The sequence below is a fragment of the Ammospiza caudacuta genome, chromosome 3 (assembly GCF_027887145.1).
Source record: "Ammospiza caudacuta isolate bAmmCau1 chromosome 3, bAmmCau1.pri, whole genome shotgun sequence".
Lineage (NCBI taxonomy): Eukaryota > Metazoa > Chordata > Aves > Passeriformes > Passerellidae > Ammospiza > Ammospiza caudacuta.
Window position 1 is genome coordinate 50,315,236 of NC_080595.1, and position 22,240 is coordinate 50,337,475.

At 39.6% G+C, this 22,240-nt stretch overlaps 1 protein-coding gene across 1 annotated transcript; it reads right to left on the reverse strand.

The window, feature by feature from the left end:
• Window positions 1-5,480: 5,480 nt before the first annotated feature.
• OPN3 (opsin 3) lies at window positions 5,481-20,428 on the reverse strand. Its single transcript, XM_058802518.1, has 4 exons — window positions 20,054-20,428; window positions 9,941-10,260; window positions 8,745-8,996; window positions 5,481-6,242 (listed from the first exon to the last, which is right to left on the reverse strand). Exons 1-4 carry the CDS (start codon window positions 20,403-20,405, stop codon window positions 5,973-5,975), a joined length of 1,194 nt encoding a protein of 397 aa, XP_058658501.1. The 5' UTR covers window positions 20,406-20,428; the 3' UTR covers window positions 5,481-5,972.
• Window positions 20,429-22,240: the final 1,812 nt, after the last annotated feature.

Below are 22,240 nucleotides of genomic sequence, written 5' to 3' on the forward strand. Positions count from 1 at the left end.
AAGAGCAACCAGGGCTTATCAGGGCAAGGCCTATATACAGATATTCAATATGCAATACAGATATTTTACTAGGACTCCTACTATAAGTATGAGCTGATATATGACTGCCTCCAGAGATAACTGCTTCCCTGATCTACTGACACCAGTGCAAATTTTCAACATGCATCTGTCAGAAAAAAAAAAAAAAAATCCAGACACAATAAAATCTTCAAGAAATGCACTGGCATCTATTTAATCGGAAGTTATTAAATTGCCCATGATGTGTTTTCATAGCCATGTGTCCAAAAGAAATTTTGCCATATTGCCCTAAGAGTAAAATAAATCTGGGCTGTTCTTTCTCATTTACATGATTAGCCATTGGCATTCAATAAAATTTAGTTGTTTAACCTTTCTGAAAATGAGGAAGCATTTTCTTATCATACCTGTCTGTGTGAACACAGTCTAAATATGCTGTATTTATTCCAAACTATATTCTATCACATACCTTCTAAGTTTTTCCAAAATCTGGCTTGCATTTTGGACAAAAAAAAAATTTGTGAAAGTTATAAAAAAAAAAAAAAAAAACAAATATTCCTACTTCTTTTTTTTTTTTTTTTTTTTTTTTTGCAGTATCTTTCAATATTTTTGGCAGGTTAGGGATAGTAGAATTAGGGTAGCTTCACTTTCAACAGGCATGCTGTTTTAACATTTTGTGATAGCCTTTTCATCAGAGAGAAAACAGTTCTGAGATTAGCAGAAAAATAGAAGAATCAACAAAAATCTAAACATAATCTGTCTTCACTGTGTTATAAAGTAGCAAATTTATTTTTCTTATTTTGTGTTCATAAAACCTTTATCTGTTGAGCTTTGAAAAAATGCTTTTTGAAAATGAGCAAGACTAAAGTGAATTTTTAATATGAAACACCCTTTTAGTAAAATCCAGTTCAAAACAGTAGAAATGTGAATTATCTTGTCATGGGACATTCTCTGGGAATTAGTTTTTGTCAAGTGATAACATTTGTGCAACTTCTACAGTTCATAAAGTTTAGTGCATTGGGCTGTCTCTGTACATAACTATCACAAAAGAATTATTAAGCAAAAGGAAATGAAAGTAACTTCTACTACAAATACTGCCTTCTAGTTTAAATGTTCTCCTTTAATATAATTTTGGTTTTTCACTTGCTTTGCCCACTGGTGTATCATAGTAAATAATGCAATGATGTTCTGAAGCTCAGAAGCTCATCGGGGCCAGACTCTTTACCCAAATAAATGGTTCTGCTGAACAGCTCACCCATTAAAGAAAGGCCACGAAGCCTTTTGTTTGCTGTAGATTTTAGCAGTATCGTTGTACAAATCTTGTTGGCTTAAAGGCAATCATTTGAGAGGGTACTCTTGGCCAGTCCAAATGATACTGTAATTTAAATGTAGCCTAGTTTTTATACTAGGATACAAATTCTGTAAATACTTGCAAATGCAGCCCAGCTCGCAAAGAGGTGTAGGTAAAACTCAAATTCCTGCAATAAAAATAAAAGTCTTGTTTGGCTTGATAACACAATGGCTCCCTCTGCAGGGTGACACATCTCATCTGGATATAAAATGGTCTTGTATGTAACTGATGTATATCTCAGGCTGTTTCCAATTCAAATTGTCAGGATTGGTGAATCCCCTGTGTTCAGATACAACTGTGTGTTATGTGCAGAATAAATGTATGATATATTAGATTGAAAGTAAGTGCTACCTCACTTGAACATCATTCTCTCAAAAATTTTTCTATGTATCAGTTCTGTTCCCTTTCACACTGCTAAATCCATGATGACCTCACAAACCTCCTTACAATAAGGCAGAGGTCTCAAAAATGTTATGCTTCCCTCTTAACCTATCAGAGTCCACACATCTGAGGCCTTCTTTTATAAAAGAAAAAAATATTGATGAAGGAATATAAAAACTAGTTAAAAATATACAGAGAAAAAATAAGAATAGGAAGGGACAACATTCAGAAAACCAACAATGCTTAGTTACACTGAAAATTATTTTTCTAGATATTTTTATTAGAAATAAAAAGGCATGGTTATCAAACTTTATGATACTTCAAAACTTCAACATAATTTCTCTTTCTGTTCATTGTCTTTCAGAGCTTCTTCCTTTCAAGAAAGGGAATGAAATCTTGAAGTCAGAGGACAGAGATGAACAAACACTCCAAAAAGGAGATATGGTCAATCAAAAATGAAATTGAAAAATCCCAAAAATTTGAAATGGAGTGACTGCAACCAATTGTACTAAGATGAAATGTAGTACAGGGAGAAGGACCAAAACTTGCCCAAATTATTCCCTTTGAAATCCCTAAAATCAGGAAAGAAAGGGAAAAAAAGAGGCAGAAGAGAAACAGAAGAATTGAAATTGCAAAACAAACCAAAAAAAAAAAACCAAAAAACATGACACAAGGCAAAAATAAGGAAAGTCACTGGGATGACCTGAAGTGCAGGAATATGGCCTCAAGCTTGCCCAGTTGATCCTCATTGTAATCTCAAGATTTCATTCCCTTTCCTGCTTCATGCCAAGTCTGGTGCTAATAACATGCCTTCTCATTTGTACCACATATTAATTTTAATTTTGAGAGCAAGAAAAAGGGTTATGTTTGAGCTGGATAAATGGAATGCACAGCCAGGTCAGAGCAGCAGGCAAGGAGGCCTTGGGCATCAGGCAAGTGGAACTCAGAGGCTGCAGCGCTTGCCTGTGGCAGAAGAGAACGGAGATCAGCTGTGCACTTCTCCCTCCTGTTTTTCTTCCCACTTTTGCTGCCACAGAAGGGGGGACAGGGGCATGCACAAGTGCCAGGCAAACCCCAAGGGGGCACCTACTGCCAATCCTAAGTAGCAGCAGGAACAGGCATTCCCATCCTCTGGGACAGTTCCAGCCTCACCCTCATCCTTTTTTCCTTCATGAGAAACAACAACACTCTTAAGTGTGGTGACATAGACTGACAAAATACCTGACTGCAGATATTGTCAAACTGAGATGTTTGCATGTACATCAAATAAAATCTTCCACCATCATAGCCAGATTTTACTCATCTCTTACCTCTGGATATTAGACAAGCAAATTCTGTTCTTGAGCTGAAGGTTGCTTATATAAGCCAAGGATAAATGTATTCCTAAAAGCTGCTCTTTCTGGGTGGTTTAGCACAGTACAGTGGTTGCATATCCATTTCACTTAGCTGATGCAGTATTCTAGCAGGAAACAGCAGCAGGAGACCAATGTTATGCAGGACACAAGCAAAAGTGGTACGCTTGTGAATACTGATCTCCTGACTGATGTAATCACTGTGATTAAAAAAAAAGTCTTAATAGTATAAGGCACAACTCTTCTGCATGAAGTCAGATACATTCAGAACAAATCTAGTTTCTTCTTGGAGCTGAAAAAGGAGGAAGGTCACGTGGTTGTGGAGCAGATCTGTTGCCATCCAGCAGTTTCCTGCCTCCATGGGATCCAGTACAGCAACAGAAGCCCCAGGTAGGTCAGTGGGCACCACTTCAGGATTCATGACAGCCTCAAAGCACAGGGTGAGAGGGGATCCCTTCCCCAGCATGAAGGAGATGCTGAAATGCCTCCCAGCTGTCCTGACACACCAGGTGCTGGGAGGCAACAAGTAAACTGAGGCTTCTGTATTTGCAGATTAAAAATGGTATTTTAGCTAAATCATTATATGTATTTTTCTATTAATGCACAATATCAATGAAACATCTGTAAGAGAAATTATTTGGTTCTGAGGTTATCATGGTACTCAACACACCTGTGATTTCCCTTTGCATGACAGGATCATGAATGCTCTTACCAACTAGTTTATTTAAAATCTTCGTTAATTATATACCCTGCTTATCCCTTCTTATCCTTTCATCCTTCCCATTTTCTCCTTCTCCTATATCCAAGTCTCCAGTTCTGTTACTCAATCAACAACCAATTGTTCAAATGCTAATTTTAATCATCCTTTGCCTGTAATGGGAAAGGTCCAGCATCAGTCTTTCTATCCACATTGTAATAAATTTTCTGTTGTGACAACACCAGAATAGACCAAAGATGAATTTTTAATTTTTTAAAAGATGATGAAACTGCCAATAACTGTGAATAAACTGATGCTACTCAAAGACTGACAGTTACAACACTTGAATTCTGTAGTAGTGTGTGATTTTTGAAGCAGTGCTGCAGTAAGTACAGGAAATAGTTATATTTAAAAGATGAGCAAATAGGACTGCAGCACACTAACTTCACAGAGCCACACTTACAAAGCCAGTGACAGGCTACAAGAAAAAGTTACCCCCAATGGTTCAAGAAATGTAGTTTTAGGTTGTTAATTCAGCCTACAGCTCCAGGGACACTGACACTCAAAAAGGCATTGCAAGGGCATCACGGTAGGGTGCCCACATTGCCAGCTCCACATTTTCTAATCTCTTAATAAAAATTCTTCATTTCATGAAAGGAAATGAAATCTCACAATTTCAAGGAGCGTCATTTCACAGTTTCAGTCATTCCATTCCATTCCATTCCGTTGTTTTCACTTCATTTCAGAATTTCTTTTTTTTCACACTAACCTTTTAGCAATCTTGGGGCTGTAGCTGAGATGCCCATCCCCATTTATGGCCCTGATCTGCAAGGTGCGAAGGCAGAAATGTTGTGCCCCCACTATAATTATCTTGTTATGCATTTTCCAGCCCTGTGAGTGTCCCTGGAACTATCGGTCCTTTTTCTCTCTTGACCCCAACTCTAGGTGTAACGGCATCTTGTCACTGGGGCTGAGCTTCTGATCACCATGGGAGGTCCAGACTAGAAAGTTGTAGGAGCAGCAAAGTTGGTGCCCTGTCAGGATTGCCTTGGCATGCCTTTTCCAGCCCCAGTTTTCCTTGAGCTGTACGCTCCGCAGCTCTCTGGACCCTAACCCAAACCCTAATGGCAGCTTGTCACTGCTGCTGTGAACCCCATCACCGTGGCTGGCCCAGATTCCAAAAGTGTAGAGTGATCAGTCTCAGCACCCTGCTGTGATGAAATTTCTTCATTTCACAAAAGGAAATGAAATCTCACCATTTCAGTGAGTATCACCTCATGAAGTTTTGGTTCATTTCATTGCAATTCATTCCATTCTATTTCAAAATTTTAACTTCGCCTAAGAATTTTCATTTTATTTCAATTTCATTTCACTTCCTTATATTTCCTTTCTTTGTCTTCTCCCTTAATTTCATTCATTTATTTCTTGTTTCACTTCTTTTCATGAAAGGAAATGAAATCTCACTATTTCAAAGAAAATAATTTCATGAAGTTTCAGCTCATTTCACTGTACTTCAAACAGAGTACCTAAGATAAGAAATTTACCAAAACTTCTAGTGTTCCATTTTCATAAATTGTTACATGATTGTCAGTGTGGTAAATATGTTGTACGTCAACTAATAAAGAATCACACACTGTTATTGTTAATTACTCAAATTTTACTTTCATAAATATGAACAGTGGGTAGTTTTTCTTTACAAACTCTCTACTTGATCTTTAGAAAGGCCAACTGAAACACTGAAATACTATAGTTTTCTCAGGTCATAGTACTTCCCTTCAAGCTGTATACAACAAGCTACAATACCAGATCATGTCCTAGTTGGTGGGGAAAAAAATATTTCACTGAGAACAAAATTATATAAATAAGATGTATTTAATTATTCACTGAAGGCTCAATATTCAGAAAACATTAAAATACCAAAAGTTCTGAATGGCAATCATAAAATATGCTTTAAGAAGATTCAAAGTAATGACATCCATCAACAATTTTAGCAGAGATTTCCGTACTGTGACCAAAAGTGAACTACTTGGAGAGCTTCATATGCTGAATCCCTTCAGTATTTCACAGCTTAAGAATGTGGTTTCCTTTGGCAGACCACAGACACTGCCCCTGAAACCAGTCTCCAGCCTCAACAGTCTAGTGGCTGAAATCCAACTCATTCCCATGTCTCTTCAGCTCATCCCTGCAATGGCTTTACTTGGATGACATTTACTTTTGTCTCATTGTGTTTACTGCTGTCATCTATTTGCTCGGTGTCATCACTGGTGATTATAAAAATGACAGAGGAAGAGCTGAAAGTCACTTTCTTCTTTGGCCTGTCCCCTGCCTTGTGAGACATAACTATGGGTCGTATTGGTTTGTCACTCCCTGTGGCTGGTATCTCTTTCATTGTCCTCTGGAATCTCATCAGACGGAAGCACAGGAGTTGCAAAAGGCAGCGTCGAAACTGCAAGAGAGAATAAACAGAATTATCTTCACTTTCCTAAGCATTCATTATCTACAAGGAAGTGAAGGACACAGTACAGTAAAAGACTCAAAATAAGAGACTTCTGCATATCTTCTGAGTTAGTTTCAGTAACAAAACATGCTGCCTTTGTAGAGGGTACTTTTTTTCTCTACATCTGAATAGGATCACTGAGCCAACAGAGGGCACTGAAATGCAACTGAATATTTTACCAGCTACAAGCAAAAGACAAGAGGACTAGGCTCCAAAGTGTGCTATAGGTTTTGTTTCCATATTCAAAAATCACATATTAAATCCAGCAGGGAAAGAATATTCCCACAAACACTTCACAGGAGTATACAGAGGGAAGGAACAAGGGGAGGGAGGGGATACAAAGGGATTTTTTCTTCCTTTTAAGTAACTCCAGGGTCTGGAATTTTAACTAAAGTATTTAATGTCACAGATGTAAAATGAAATTTCAATGGTTAGTAGCACAGAAGTCAAATGTTCCCATTGAATATGGCTGGAACAGAAGTCTTTCAGATAACCAGCGAGTTACCTATGACACAGGAAGTCTGTTCTACTGTGTGACGAAATAATGTGAGGAATTCAGTGGAAGCTTTCACCAGCACACAGAATGGAAATTTGAGTAGTAGCACTGTATTAATTCTCTAATTATGATCTCTCCTTCAACAAAACAAAAATCCAGGTATGAGAGTTAAAGATGCATTCATTCAGTAGCTCCATATCTGCACACGTTTAAAGCATGATGCTTTGGGGAAGAACCCTGGTTCTACAAGCAACCAGAGGGCAACTTCCCCTTTGTTTAATAACCTGTAATAAGAATTGCCTGGAATGTATGAAGAAGACTTCAATCAACAAACCAAAATACCAAAAAAAACCCCAAAACAAAAACAACAAAAATTCCAAACACAACAAACATCCGGGAGCAGGTGGGAAATAATATACATTTTCTCTGAAAAGGAGGTAGGACATCTCTTTTTAACAGCCTTCCATTTAGCTGTGTTAAGGATTACTCAGTATTATCCTGCATGGCCAGTGCCTCTGTTTTCCTAGATATCATGCAAGAAGCAATCTGACATGCCAAGTTAGAACAAGGTTTTGCTGTGGAAAATTAATCCTACTCCGACACAGAGAAGGCAATAGGTCTGTCCTGTTGGGAAAGGAACATAGCTAATCACAAGCTCTCATAGAAGGATCATCTCAGAGAAAGAATGGTCATACAGAAGCCTTGACAACTTCAGAGGTAATGGTCTACCTCAGAGTAGCAGAGAAGTTAGAAAGTACAAGCATGTTAGAACGAGTTCAGATAAAGGAAGGTTATTATAGAGAACTTGTTTCATTATTCCTTCTGAGGGTAAAATAATCAAAACACATTAAGCAAAAATACTATCATTTTGGTCCTAATCTGGAATTAGAGGCAAGAGAAAAAAACTTCACAATGCATCTCCCATAAACGTGTTCAGATGATTGACACATATCCTGCCTGTGTCTTTACTGGCCTTATACCTGGTACAAGTTCAATTTGCTGCTGGGTATCAGAACCCACAAAATGTTTTTCAGAAGAGATACTCAGCCTGACAACTAGGTACAGAGTCAGTGCCAGTGTATTTAAAAAGTCACTCTGTTGAAAAAGCCTTTCTGAACGTGACTGTTGTTAGCTTCCCATATCCAGGATAACTCTGATATTGTGCAGCTATGTAATTGTGGATCAGTCTGCTGGGAAATGAGCTGTGGGGGAAGAACAAAACTGGAGGCCACATTGGAGGCCTCCTGCTTTTACTCAGGAAAGCATTTAAGCTGCCCCTTGCCCTGGGTCCTGACCTGAGCTGCTCTCAGCCTTTGCCTGGCTGCCCCCGCGGCTGACCAGACCCACTGGCTTGGCCTCCTTGTCCCCACAGGCTGCTGGCTGGCCCACGCTGCTGCCCAGCAACTGCAAGCCAGTGTAGGAAATCACAGAAAATTCCACCTCTATAATTGGTTTAAAGGGAAGGGAAACTCAGCAAAACCCCTCCAGCAATCACTCATGGTTTTTTATCCTTTGTCGAGGGATTCCATTAAACTCCAGATACCTTTATACAATTTTGATTTCAGAAGTTTACAATGTGCATGGTACACTCCCCGTATCAGTCCTTGTGTTGCTATAACACAGAAGTCAGAGGCAAGTTTTTTTATTCCTAAAAAATAAACACTGATTATTATAAACTTCCTCTGATGGAATTCTACTGTGGTAAGGGAGTGATTCAGATGAGGTCTTCTACCAGCAATCCATTTCACAGGTAAATTCTCAAAACTAGACATTCTGACACTCTTTCCTGTCCCTTTTGTGATTTAAATGTTTGAATTAACAGATAAGCAAATTAAATTTATGATCTGGTGGTATTTAAGCACCATCAGGGATTTTATTTCTTCTAGATTGTTACCATTTATCCTAGGTGTTGAAATTTCTAAAAAAAATTTCAGAATAAATTTTAATGTACCTACCTTTCTACTCATGAAGATATAGATAACTGGATTATAAGCAGTGCTTGACTTGGCAAAGAAAGATGGGATGATAGCTACTGTTGGAGTTACAAGGTTGCTGTAGCCGTATGTTATCAAGAGGGAGACCACTGCATAGGGCATCCAACAAATAAGGAACGTGGAGATCATCAGGAAACACATTTTAGCCACCTTCTTTTCATATCTTAGAAGTTTGATCACTTGAACTGTCTGGAAATCTTCTACACAGCGAAGCTGTAGAGAGAAAAAACATAGCAAAACAAAACAGCCTTATGTTTTACTTGAACCTGAATAGTTCTACATTTATTTAGAAGAAACTGACTCACTCCCTTAGTTTAAGGCACAGACACCATACACCTTATCTTTTAAACCACAGTTCTTCTGGAAGGTTACATCATGTTTCTCAGATTTTATTCACTACATTAAGTGTAAAAATACAAGCTGAGAAAAAATAGAATAGCTAATTTACTAAAAGACAACAAATCAAGAGATGGAACAAAGCATGCTGCAGTTATAAGTACTTTAGAAAAATAACTTGCCCTCAGCTATTGCATAAGCAAATTCAGTTTACATTAGTGGTCCTTTGTCTGACTACTTAGACAGTCCTGTAGATTCATGGAAAAAATCTTTAGAGAAAAAAAAAATCATAAACAGATTCCTCTGCATGCTTTGCCACGTAGTATGTTACCTTACAATCATGAAATCTCTAAAGCAGAATACTAGGCAGCAGGTTCCCATGTTACCTGAGTCATGAAATACGGAAAAGATGGGACATGAACATAGTCCACAAATTATCTATTCTGCCAATACTGTTGACCATAAACTTGAGTGGGTCCAGACTAACTATCCACAGAGTATGAATCATTAACACCTTCTCATTCTAAGGATTTGTATTGAATTTTCAGGTGAGGATCTGATGTGGATTAGTAAGCATTAGCCCTTCCCTACTTCCTCCCAGTAAAACCACACAACAAACAGACCTCAATAGCTCTCAGCTGGCTCTCTCCCAATCCTACAACCTATCTAGTGGTATCTGACATAGATGAACATCAAATTTTCAAAAGTTTAAAAGGGAAGTGAGAGTGAAAATTTGGCTTGGATCCAACTTTCATATACAGTTTCAACATTTTTTCACTGACAATATTACATTAAGGGAAGTCTTACTTTCACTAACTTACCATTCTTACTGCATGCAAAATATGGCCATAGCAGTAGGCCATGATCCCAACAGGTGCTACTAGACAGCCAAGGAAAAAAAGGAGCACAAAGGAGCTATCATTGGGGTCTTTTGACTTCCAGTCCACTGAGCAACCTAAGCCATGAATTTCCAGTGTGTATCTGTTCCAGCCCAAAAGAGGGGCTCCAGTCCAGGCCAGTGAGTACAGCCAGATGTACGTGATAGCCCGCCACGACCAGGAGAAGTCAATCACCTTCGCATGCACCACCCGAATGTAGCGCTCGTAGGCAAGAGCAGTGAGAGTCATAATGGAAACAATTCCTGTAAAAAAAATAAAGAAAATCAATTAAATTATTCACAAATACTGTAAACAGGACTGCACTCTTCTTGATAAATGTTTCCTTTGCTAGCAGGTTAACTCAAAATGACCTAACTCACATTATGAATGTAACACCAATAAGACTTTTTGTGCATTACTCACTAACTACTAAGCCAAACAGAATCACCAACTTCAAAATACTCAGAGTAGGATGCTGACATCTGATCCAGGATGTACAATGGCTAAAAAGTGGGACAAGGGAAAAAGAGACTAAGCCAACATAGCCATGATATTTTCTGAAAAATCCTTTCCTTAGGATTTTTTCTCCTGAGAAGCTTAGAGGCCTCAGGAACAAAATGTAAATGATGATTATCTGCTGCTGTGGAATGCAACAGGTGGATCTGTCATTGGTCTCATGTGCTTGTTTTTAATTAATGGCCAATCACTGTCCAGCTGTCTGGACTGTCTCAGTCAGTCACAAGCTTTTGTTATCATTCTTTTTCTATTCTTAGCTAGCCTTCTGATGAAATCCTTTCTTCTATTCTTTTAGTATAGTTTTAATATAATATATATCATAAAATAATAAATCAAGCCTTCTGAAACATGGAGTCAAATTCTCATCTCTTCCCTCATCCTAAAACCCCTGTGAACACCATCACAAGCCAATACCTCTTCCTAAACATTACTTCATTCAGTGAGGTATCATGGTCCAAGGTTTGGGGTTTTTCCTGGTGGCAGTTGTTGTTATATGTTCCTTTGGGGTTTGTGGTTTCCTTTGTCTGTTTAGGGCTTTTAAAAGAATAAGCTATCACATAAAACTGAGATGATCAGCAATTAAAAAATCTCTTAGAAACTTAGTGAACTCAGAGTTGAGACTGAAATTAAAAAAAGCCTTCATTAACTGAAAGCAGAGATGCGCACCTTTAATGTGAATAAAATGACTAGAATAATTCCAATCTATTTCAAGATATCCTGGAAGTCTTTGCATTCCAAGAAGAACCAGGAAGACATAGCATTACATTGCTGAAGGTGTCCCATCTGAAAGACATTCAGTTATTTTGAGTGTCCTTTCCTATCTTGCTGCTTTCATAAAAATATCACTCCTTGTTTATTTGTGCACTCTCTTCTTTTTCTGTCCACCTCAAACTCAGTACACAATTATTAACATGTTATGACAGAAATCACACATTATCTTCAGCTCCCAGTACTACCCCATCCTGACACTTTTAAAATTTAATGAAGCTAAGGTATTTCTGTCTTGATTAGAATATAAGGATTTCTATTTCAATGGTCTGTAACACTTGATGATCAAAAACCAAATTGTCCGTCAGGCAACTGCCAAACACCTGAAATCTGTTATGATTCAGTCACCAAGTTCATAAACACAGGCTCCTAAACAACAAAAGAGTGTATTTCACAGCATTCTCTGAGATTATACAGATATCTGTGTCTAAATCTGTATAGATTTTATCTAATACAAAGCACAACTCTTTTTTCATGCATATGCACAGCATTTCCATTCTCCAAGTACATTCATATGTGTCATAAGCTCTAAGAAGGTTAATTGTGCAGATTTCACTACCAAACAGAGAACAACCATTTTTTACTCAACAGGAACCTGATCTCACTTTGAAAAAGGATAAACATTTATTGCAGATAAATTAACAACAGCGCAGAAGGAACAGCAACATGAATTTTAGGAAGACAACTAAGAATAACACAATCTAGAGAAACACATAGCCTCTCTATATTCAACAGCAAAAGCAGTTTATTATTAACCAAGTATCTCACAGTAGGATATCCTTTAGGATTCTTTAAAAAATTACTTTATCCTGTAGTTATGAAAAGATTCCCTTTTTATAAGAGGTGAGTTAGAAACTTTTCTTGATTAAGGGAATTTCCCAGTCTAAAAGAAAATGTGCCACACTGTTTCCTATATCTCTTTAAAATGAAACAATTTAAAAAAATTTTTTTCTAGTTATCTTTCAACTTTCATCATGAAAAGATGTAGACATTGTTGGCAATGAAGTAACCTTTCCCATTTAGTTTTGTAGGGTTTTTTTCCTTGTATAAATCATTGCTGTAGAATTTCACTCTCATAGCTTGAAATTGGACTAGCAAATGTGGGTGAAAAGGGGTTTTCAGTTGGGTTTGTTGGTGGGTTTTTTGGGTTTTTTTAAAATGAAGTTGAAAAGTTCATCATGCCTTTTTTGGTACCTAACATGCTGAAAATACATCGAACAATGCGTACCTAAGCAAAATATTAGTAGGCATTAGAAAATAACTACAGGATTTTATAGGTACTTACACTGGCTAAGGTAAGTGCTTTATTCAATCAAATGCAGTCTACTTCTTGAACACAAGTTAAGGCAACAGGTTCCCCTTCCATGTCTCTTACCCAAAGATTAGGAATTAAAAAAGTTTACCTGACAGTTATGATAGTCATCTACAGACATGTTTATGGAGGAAAATCACATCACTCAGCTAAAGGTTCTGTTAGCTTATATAGTGCACTGCAGCTTTGTCTGAGCAGTGGAGAGAAAGAGCAGCTCCTCAGGATGATGAGTCAGAATACCTAAATTAACCTTTTGCTCCTTACGACCTTCCTTCATTGAATGGTATTCAATGACTAATGCCCCTGTGTGGTCTTAATACTTCCCCATCCCTTTTATGGATGCTGAATTGTAGCCATGACAAAGTAATCAAAAGCTCACATGCTTGGCTGAAAGTACAGGTGTTCACAAGAAATAATTTCCTAAGTCCTTGACATTCTCAAGGAAGTCATTGAATGCTCAGTATCTCTAAAAATCAGTATGTGCACATTTGAATAATGTTCTATCAAGCCTCTTTCAGTATAAAACCACTGCTCTTCAAAGCCATACTCGAATTTTCCTCCCTGAACTGTAAATGGGACCTTGGACAGCCCGTTGGACAGTATGCACCAAAATACAAATCCCTGCTCTGTTGGTATTCAAGGAGCGTTTGGCAGCACGCAGACACTGAGGCAGTAAATGCAGGTTACAGCACAAGATATATATGATTTATGCATGCTTATAGCTGCATTTTTTATGTTTCATTCAGTTTCTGTAGTCTAGTGCAGAGGAAAGCACTGAATTTTACCTCCCTCCCTGCCCCCACTCCTCTGCAGGAGCTTTTCTGGAAATTATTACTTTTCATCCTGAGTTGCATATTTTAATATGATGAAATGTGTGCTGATTAAAAAAGCAAATCTGTTACAGAAAGCCATTATGGTTATTGTTTGGCTATTAGCCCCCTCTTAGCAAAAATACACATTTCAAACCAATTCTACCATTTCCACCTTTTATCAGAAACAAATTTTGTTTTGCATCTCGAGGTACTGGAGATCTACATATTTTGATCCAAGGCTAAGACCCAAGATTCTGAGAGCTGATTTACTCTACCAGCAATTCACTCTTTCTAACTCTTTCAGAAAGACTCTACTGCCCAGTGTTTCCAGAGACTGCATGTCTGATTTACAGATTTTCATCTCAGACAATACCCCTATCTGTATGTGTTGATTATAAACATAAACACTCTTTGTGTTTAGGAACTGCTGCTAGTTTTAGCTCTGATTTAAGCCTGGGCAATTACCCTAGCACAAATGGGGTCATTCCCATTGAAGCTGCAGATAAATGTAGCAAAACTGAAGTGTCTTCTTGGTTAAGCCACTAGTTTGCAATTTCTGTGTTGCAACTCCTCTTCTTCGCCAGCAGCCAGTCATACACAATCAGGGAGCAGTGACAAGCCACTTCTTGTTATTTGGATGTTTATAAAGAAAATTCTCATTTTTGCCATTTTGCATTGTTTCCCCACTGAAATACTGCATTTAGTGTAGATTTTATTATGTAACATATGTGCTAATTATTTCTTCCATATTCTGGGCTTTTTCAGGAGTCAGTTCTGGATACATCATTAAATGCTTCAATCTGCATAGTGTAGGTCATCACAGAGAAGACTGTAAAACACAGCTAAACTATACTGCGTTATACCACACAATGTGTATATTCTGAGTTTATAATCCTTAGTTAGAAGAAAAATATTGCAGTGCCTTCAGAACTGAAGTGTTACTTTCAATGAGTTTGAAGAGTTGCAACAGCTTCTGCCCTCTCTATGCAAGGTACACCTTATTTTCATATTGAGGCCATGCCCCAAGCATGGCCTATAATTTGGCCAGAGGTGATATCAAATATTCCCAAAGTCTGAGCATCTCTGCAGAGCAACTGCAGCACAATGTAGCAAATAAGATCAATTTCTGAGACAGACTGTGGCTTCTGTCAAAGGGTGAGGAAGAGGTTTTACAGCAACTTCTGAGAGCCAGAGAGAAGTTTGATATGAGGATCCATGTTTACCCCTGAAAGAATTTTCTACCAAGGTTGTTGACATAGAAACCAAGAAAGAAAGAAGGATAAGTAAGAGAACCTGCAACAGCTTATTCCAGTAAGCACTTTGTTCTTCCTTCATGACCAATGAGTAAAGTGTAAACTTTTGAGTTTCTTAAGACTGTATAAAAAGCATGCATGCTATAATAAAAGCAGTTTGAAGCCTTCTGAAAATGGAATGTGCTGCTTTGTATTGTCTTCATTTCAACTACAACAAAAAGGCATATTATTTTCTATATCAATTAATCCTCTCCCTACATTCAAATGCTGAATGACTATTTTGCATACCTAATCACAGAAGAAAGCCATCCTTCTGCAACCCCTCCTCACCTCTTTTCACATCTGAAAAGCCAGAAAGCAGAAATTGAGCAGAAGAAATTTCCTGTCCATGGCAAGAAAAGGTGTTATTGCACTCTCTAGTTTTGTACTACAAAATATATAACCAATCTATCTGAATTCAGCAATTAGGCATTGCAATAAGATTTAGGCACCAGCTATTTATCACTTTTAATTTTACAAATAATTTTAACATCTGCATTCAAATCTAGGGAGCTGAAAAATCCCTTCTCTTAGACATAACATACTTCAAGTATATTTTATATGTAGCTGTCCTATAAAATTATGGTGAAATAAATCACCTCTTCCAGATTCAATATTCCAAGTGATTAACTTACTCAGGGAGAAAAAAAAAGCTAAAGCTGAAAGCATGCTGATTGAGCCTCCAGCTATTTGTAACACAAGATCCTAAACTATCTGCTGAGTAACAATTGAAAATGCTTTTAGTGAGATTAAATCGGTGCATATAACATACATGGGTAATGCAAGAGGATGGCACAGGACATCACTGTCACTGTGCAGGGAAGAGCCTTAGATGAACAGGCTGTAACTGAAGCCAAGTCCACGGGACACTCCCAAGCAAATAATCCCTACTTCAGTATTTGCTGGGTGTGGGTGTGGTGGTATCACCTCGCCTTGAAACAAACAAACCTCAGCTGTACACACATTAGCTTTTCACAGGAGAGTACAGTCTGTAAAATTCTTATAGTTTTTCCCATCCTCTAGTTCACATTACTGGAATGGAGTATTCACCCAGATATCAACATTGATTTGGTAGCTCATTGAGATCTAGCTGCTGCATACCAATGGTAATTTGTCCAGGAGGAACATAATACTTTAAATTAATTTTACATTAAAAGCTGGCAGTGTTTATTTTACCCTTACAAAACCAGCTTGCATTTAGGAAAAACAGAGGTCTCTAATCACATTTCAATAACAGTAGCCTTTCAATTGCAAAGAAGGTTTAATGATACAAAGCCTACGCCAGAGTACAGCCTGACTATGCAATCTTCTGTCAAAAGACGGCCTCAGATAAAGAGTTTTGGTGCCTGTTCCTCAAGACCATTCCTGTTATCAAACAGTTTTTCCACTTCTTTCTTCCACTGCACAATTTAAAAGGTGTTCAAACACCAGTACTGGCCAATGGTTTAGCTGCCATTACTTTTAGCTGTGATTTATGCTCGAGGGGTTATGTGTGTAGGCTCCATGTGACAAGAGTAGCTCACCTCAAACCCCTCAGGGCCTATTTCAGTGTACAGGAGGTATTAAAACAGACACTCACTGCCTGAGAGTGAGCAGTACACAAATTTCTCTTGTGCACATCAAGTTCTGACAGCCACTGTCATTTAAAAAAAACCCCTTAAATATCCGTGTGAACCCAGCAGATACACACAAAGGTCACGACGTCCCGACCCTGTATTTCACAACTACCCTCTTATCTGAAGAAAGAAATTATCTATGTCTGCTAACCAAGACTTTTGGGTATGTTTAGCTGTCAGGCATCTTCTCTAGAAACCATAATCAAAAAGCTATGCCTTCAGTGATAGCACACCTCCCAGATATGAGTTCTGTTGCTAAATCAGATAAAGAGATTACACAGATCTCTACTACTTATGGCTTGGGTGACTACAGACAGGGAAAGAGTTAGAAGCATCTTACACTAAGAGAGGGTGGCAGATGCAGTAGGGCCAGCATAGAGCTGACTGCACACCTCCATAGAAAGGTGACCCTCATGGTATAAATACATCACTTAATTGATGTGCAACTATCATATCACACCAGGATGCACCATCTGTACCAAAATAAACACTGGAACTCACTGGAACAAAATTAAATGGGGATTAGTGTCTAAAACAGACAACTGCGTCAGGAAAGCTTAGACTAAGACTTGTCAGGTAATCATTTATGTCATTTTCCCTACACTAATATAAGAGGTGCTAGGAATGGCTTTGAAGTAGAGAAAAAAAAGCCCTTCTTGGGGCCTCTGCTATGAAGACATGTACCTAAACTGTATCTTGACTTCAGACTCTAATGAGTAAAAGAAAATAGGGACTGTTATTTGTGTGATGAGGACAGATGCTCAGTAGTCAAAATGATCAGTTTTACACTGTAGCAAGCAGGTCTCTGCAGCTTCTAAAGGCTCAATGAAAATCTTTCACAGAAAACATAGGCAGTAGCACAAACATCAGGCTCTGAGCTGTGCAATGCAACTCAAGAGCAGATGTTACTACATGGGCTTGTCTCAAGAGAAAGTTATGATAATACAGAGAAGTAGGCTATTATAAGGAACACAAAAACCATAAAATGGTTTTTGTGTTCCTTGCAATACTCTACTTCTGCACCATTTAACCTTTCTAAACCATTTAACTATTTTTTTAAAAGCCATTTATTCCTAGACAGAAAATCTGTAGTTAATGCTGCCATCTTCTTAACTTAAAAGTTTCAGACTGTGAGCATCTGCTTACAGTGTCTAAGTTCCAGATCTCACCACGCCTCCAACTGGCTGGCAAAATGAGAAGCAGTCTCACAAAGAAAATGCTCAATTCTTCAATGCAAAATTACTGGAAGTGTAGAGAGTGCCCTCATACGTGTGAGGGGGTAAAGAAGTTGTCATCATTCTGTAATGAAGGTTTCTGAAAATATAGATGCTACCAGTTTATTTTAAGCACAAATGCCACCTATGTATTTAATCATGTTGAAATCCTTAAGAGGAACACAGAAATACCTTGATCTCAGCTTTCAAAACAAATGATTATTTTTTTTCCATAAACACATTACAAAATGAAAATAGAACCCATGCTAGCAAGAGTCCAGATGGCTAACAGAGTATGATGCTACCTACAGGGCATCATTTATAATTTTTTTTTTCCTCATTGACATGCCCCTGTTTTCCTATACAGGTGGGGAACCACTTATCTTCAAAAGCAGGAAGGAACAATTCTATTTCTAGATGAGAATATGAAAACAATACTGTGGAGGTTAAAATTAGACATCACTTTATCAGGTTATGATTTAGAATATTCAATTATGATAGCCAAGTTAAATATTTTCTATTGCTTTACATGGCAGCTGAAAAAAGTAAACTAAAGCATCATTCCTGAACATTTAGTTGTGAATTTACTATCCACTTCCATATGATCAACTGCACACAAACACACACTTTTCTAATATTAATAGTAATAAAAAATTCTTCCCGATGAAGCACATTTTGGAGGAGGAACATAGCATGAGTAACCACAGGAAGATGTAATTTTACAAACCATAGATTCTAACTTGACTGCTCTCTAGACAAGGCCCATGAATTTGCCTACATTTCTTTTGAAAAAAAAAATTTCTTAAAGAGAGGGATGCAGGAAATCATCAACACTAAATATATTTATAGCAACAAATTACGTAGCATACCTCAAAATAAACAGAAATTGAAAGTCACATGTGATCAAGCAATTTCCTTGCCCATTTATATACCTCATTGTTTCTATTTCTACTATTTCAGAAGATGGTATGAGATTATTATAGTCTGGTTTTTTACCCTTACTATATATCTCTTTTTTGAGCCTTTATGGAAAATGCCTCCATCAAAAAAATAAGTATAATATAGAAGAGATATAGAACAGAACTGTACTTTACATCCCCTGTGTAAGATTAGCATTCAGTAGTCTGGCAGCATCTGTTTGGCAGACAAGTACTTGAGTTCCTCAAGAATTTGAACAGGCTGAGTGATGGAGACCAAACACTATACAAATGATTAACTACATCCTGCACCCACCATAACTTTCAAGACATAAAATTTTTGCTGCACTATGCAGCAGGAGTCAAATCAAGCATGAGCAACCACGCACCTTCACACAGTAGCCCACAAAATGCTGACCATAGAGCCATGTGAAACAAAAGTCACGTACGCAGGAAAGCTACAAAGCTTATTGAAGACTTTAATGTATCACCTCAGAGTCAATTTCAGCATATAGTGCACTGTGATCCACCTCTAACTTATAGATCTCTGCCAGAAGATGTATCTAACATGATGAGCTTTAGATTTCATTACAAGTTAGCCAAACATTTACTTTCACCATTAGAAACACGAGTCTCTTCTTTTGCAGCATCCTTTACTGGTAAAGAAAAAGCAATATTCCTTTTAAGAGGCTGCATGTACATAGCTGGACTGCAACCTATTCTTCTGCAAACTTACAAAGAGTATGTATTCATTTCAGGAAGGAAAGCAGTAAAGAGCTTGTAGGTTTTGAAAATGGAAATAGTGTAAAAACTCCTCCTGCAACGGTAACATTTCACAGAAATCAGTGGTTTCCCAAAGCCCAACTGTGACACCATTATGACTGAAAGATGGTACTCGAATTTCGCATATGGATAAGGAAATTCAAGGTACTGCCTCACACCTCGTAGCTTTATAAAGAGACAAGTTGCAGCACTGAGAAGGCTGCTGGGGAGCAGCTTTCCACCTCTTCCATGGAGGCAGAACACTGCTGACCCTACACCCAGAGTCATACGTGCTCCTTATCCACACAGTGCAGCACTTCCTCCAAAACACAGTGCTTTATGCTCATGAATTCTGCGCGTCACTCGGTCAACTAGAGACCTCTTCTAACAGCGCTCCTGTCCTTTTCCCCACACGTCCCATTACACCTTACACAGGCAAAGGCGGGAGGTAGGAAAACTGATTCTGGAATAATTTCTCTTTTTGCTTCGGGTCGTTTTCTCCAGCACTGTCGCTTTTTTTTTTTACAAAAAAGCGCCGGCTCTCCTCGCCCCCACCCAGCCCCTCGCCAGGGCGGCGCCTGGGGCAGCGGGGATGGAGCGGCTGCGGCCGGCAGGGAGCGGTTGGGGCGGTTGGGAAGCGGGGACGGAGCAGTTGGGGCGGTTGGGAAGGGCAGGGATGGGGCGGCTGGGAAGCGGCAGGGACACGCAGGGATGGGGCGGTTGGGAAGCGGCAGGGATGGGGCGGTTGGGAACCGGGGACACGGCGCGGTACCACCGGTACAAGCGGCCGAGGAACGACTCAGCAGGACAGGGAGGGACAGGCGGCGGCCGCGGCGCCAGCACTCACCGAAGAGGCTGCTGCTGAAGCCGTCCCAGACGCAGCCGGCGGCGTCCCACACCCAGCGGCTCCTCAGGCAGGACATAAAGGTAAGGCTCACGCCGAAGACGGACACCAGCAGATCGCTGAGGCTGATGTTGACGAGGAAGAGGTTGGTGGGCGTGCGGAGCCGCTTGAACTTGTAGTAGAGCACCAGCACCAGCAAGTTGTTGCACAAGCCCAGCATACCGATGGTGGCGACCAGCAGCGCCAGCAGCTCGTAGGTAGCGGCGCTGAAGAGGGGCCGCTCGCCCGGCACCTCCTGCTCGGGCGCCGCGGGCTCCGGGCGGCTGGAGGTGCCCGTGCCGTTCGCCGCGGGCATGGCTCCCGGCCGGAGCGGGGCTAAGGCTCCCGCCTCGCTTCCAGCCCCATCGCACGCCGATGCTCCGGGCAGGAGGAGGAGGAGTCCCCGCGGCCTTCCCGCCCACGGAGGGCGCGCCCTCGAGTGGCTTCGCCCTCGCCTGCCCGGGGGCGTGCCCGGCCCGGGCATGGCTTCTTCTGAGCAAACAGGTCTTGTTGCCCTGTTGCCGCGGTGAGCGGCCCGGTTGTGGCCGGGATGTGGCTGTTGTTTCCTCTTCCTTAAAAATCCTCTGTGCGCTTTGGCTGGGCCACGGCTGCCGCCAGCAGCGCTTCCCTCACGAGGACCGCGTTCGGACAGACCTGCTCCGCCGCCAGCTCCGGGAAGAGGTAGAACCGATATTTAGGCTTCTTCCCCAGATGTCCTGCCAATGAAAACTCCTATTATGGCAATAGTGTCTTCTCAGGAGATTCCCCGCAGTGCTCACAGCTTATCTCTAGGAGTTGGAGCCCACAAAGCGACCCGGCACCACCATTGCCCATGCAAACCTGTGGTGGGAGCGAGCACTGTGTCAGCCATGGGCAAGTAAGACATCCCAGTTTGCACCATGAGGGCGCCTGTTTTACGTGTCTCCAGTGTGTGTTGTACAGGAATACAGTGGCTGCCTGTGTGCAGCTCTGGCTGCTGTTAGGCACGGTGTTCCCTGAGCCCCCAGCCCCTAACAGGGTGTCTCCGAACCCAACCCACCCCGGCGTGTTTCACAGGGAATTTTGCTCACCATGGTTCTACACCCAGAACACCTTGCCAGACCAAGCATTGGCTTTCCTCACGGGAAAACCTCTAGTGTGTTTGCTTTAATATGTGTTGATATGTGACAGCCTTCTAAAGGCCAAAGAAAACTTTCAGTTTAGGTCTATTCTTACTCTAGTTTAAAAAAAAAATCACTTGTGAAAGCAGCAGAATTTTAATGTTTTAGTGGATACATGTCTTGTCAAAAAATAGGTTTTTTTCTTCTCTTATACACAGTGGTATTAAGTGGTCTAGATTAAGCGTGAACTGAGACTGAAAACATGGATAGTTGAGGTAGGTTTGATGTCTTTCAAAACAAACCTATATACAAATTATGGGCTTCTCATGGCAGTAAATTTTATATGACAAATTTCTGCTGTAATACAAGGCAGTAGGAATAAAGTCATAGGTCAGAAAAATTAAACACTTAGGTGTTACTTAGGTTAAAGTACATATTCTTATTGAAGTTAACTTTATTTATTATCCATGTTGTTAAATTTCTCATATACTGATGTAATCAGTAATTGAAAGTTACTTTATAAAGGTAGTTCAGTCTGTTTCTTCATCACTGGTCAACAGGGCTTTTCTCACTGCAAAAGAAGGAGCAGCTTCCTTTCTCAAAATCAATTACATGTTTTTACCATAAAAGCTGTATTTACAGAACACATGACCTTCCAAAATTTCTACTGTAGTAATAGACCACAGTACTTGAGCATCAGTTTTAGGGAAGACATAATTTTGTCTTTCCTCATCCACAAAAGAAATTAACCAGTATGTGACAGACCCTGTGCAAAATTATTATGTCAGTGCATAATGGGTTTGTCACTGCATAACTGTCAAAGCAGTTATGGGTTTGTCACTGCATTCTAAAAGTCTAACAATGACATGACTGTATCAAATTAATGCTACACCTCATTGAGAACAAGACATCTCTATCTTCTGCCTCTTAAGGAAACTCCTAAATTGTGTATCTTTTTATCCCTGCAAAATGAAAGGAGAGAAAAGGTGGTAAGAAGAATGGGAAGAATTTCATGTAGAGATTAGTACATTCCAGATAACATAGTGTCCAT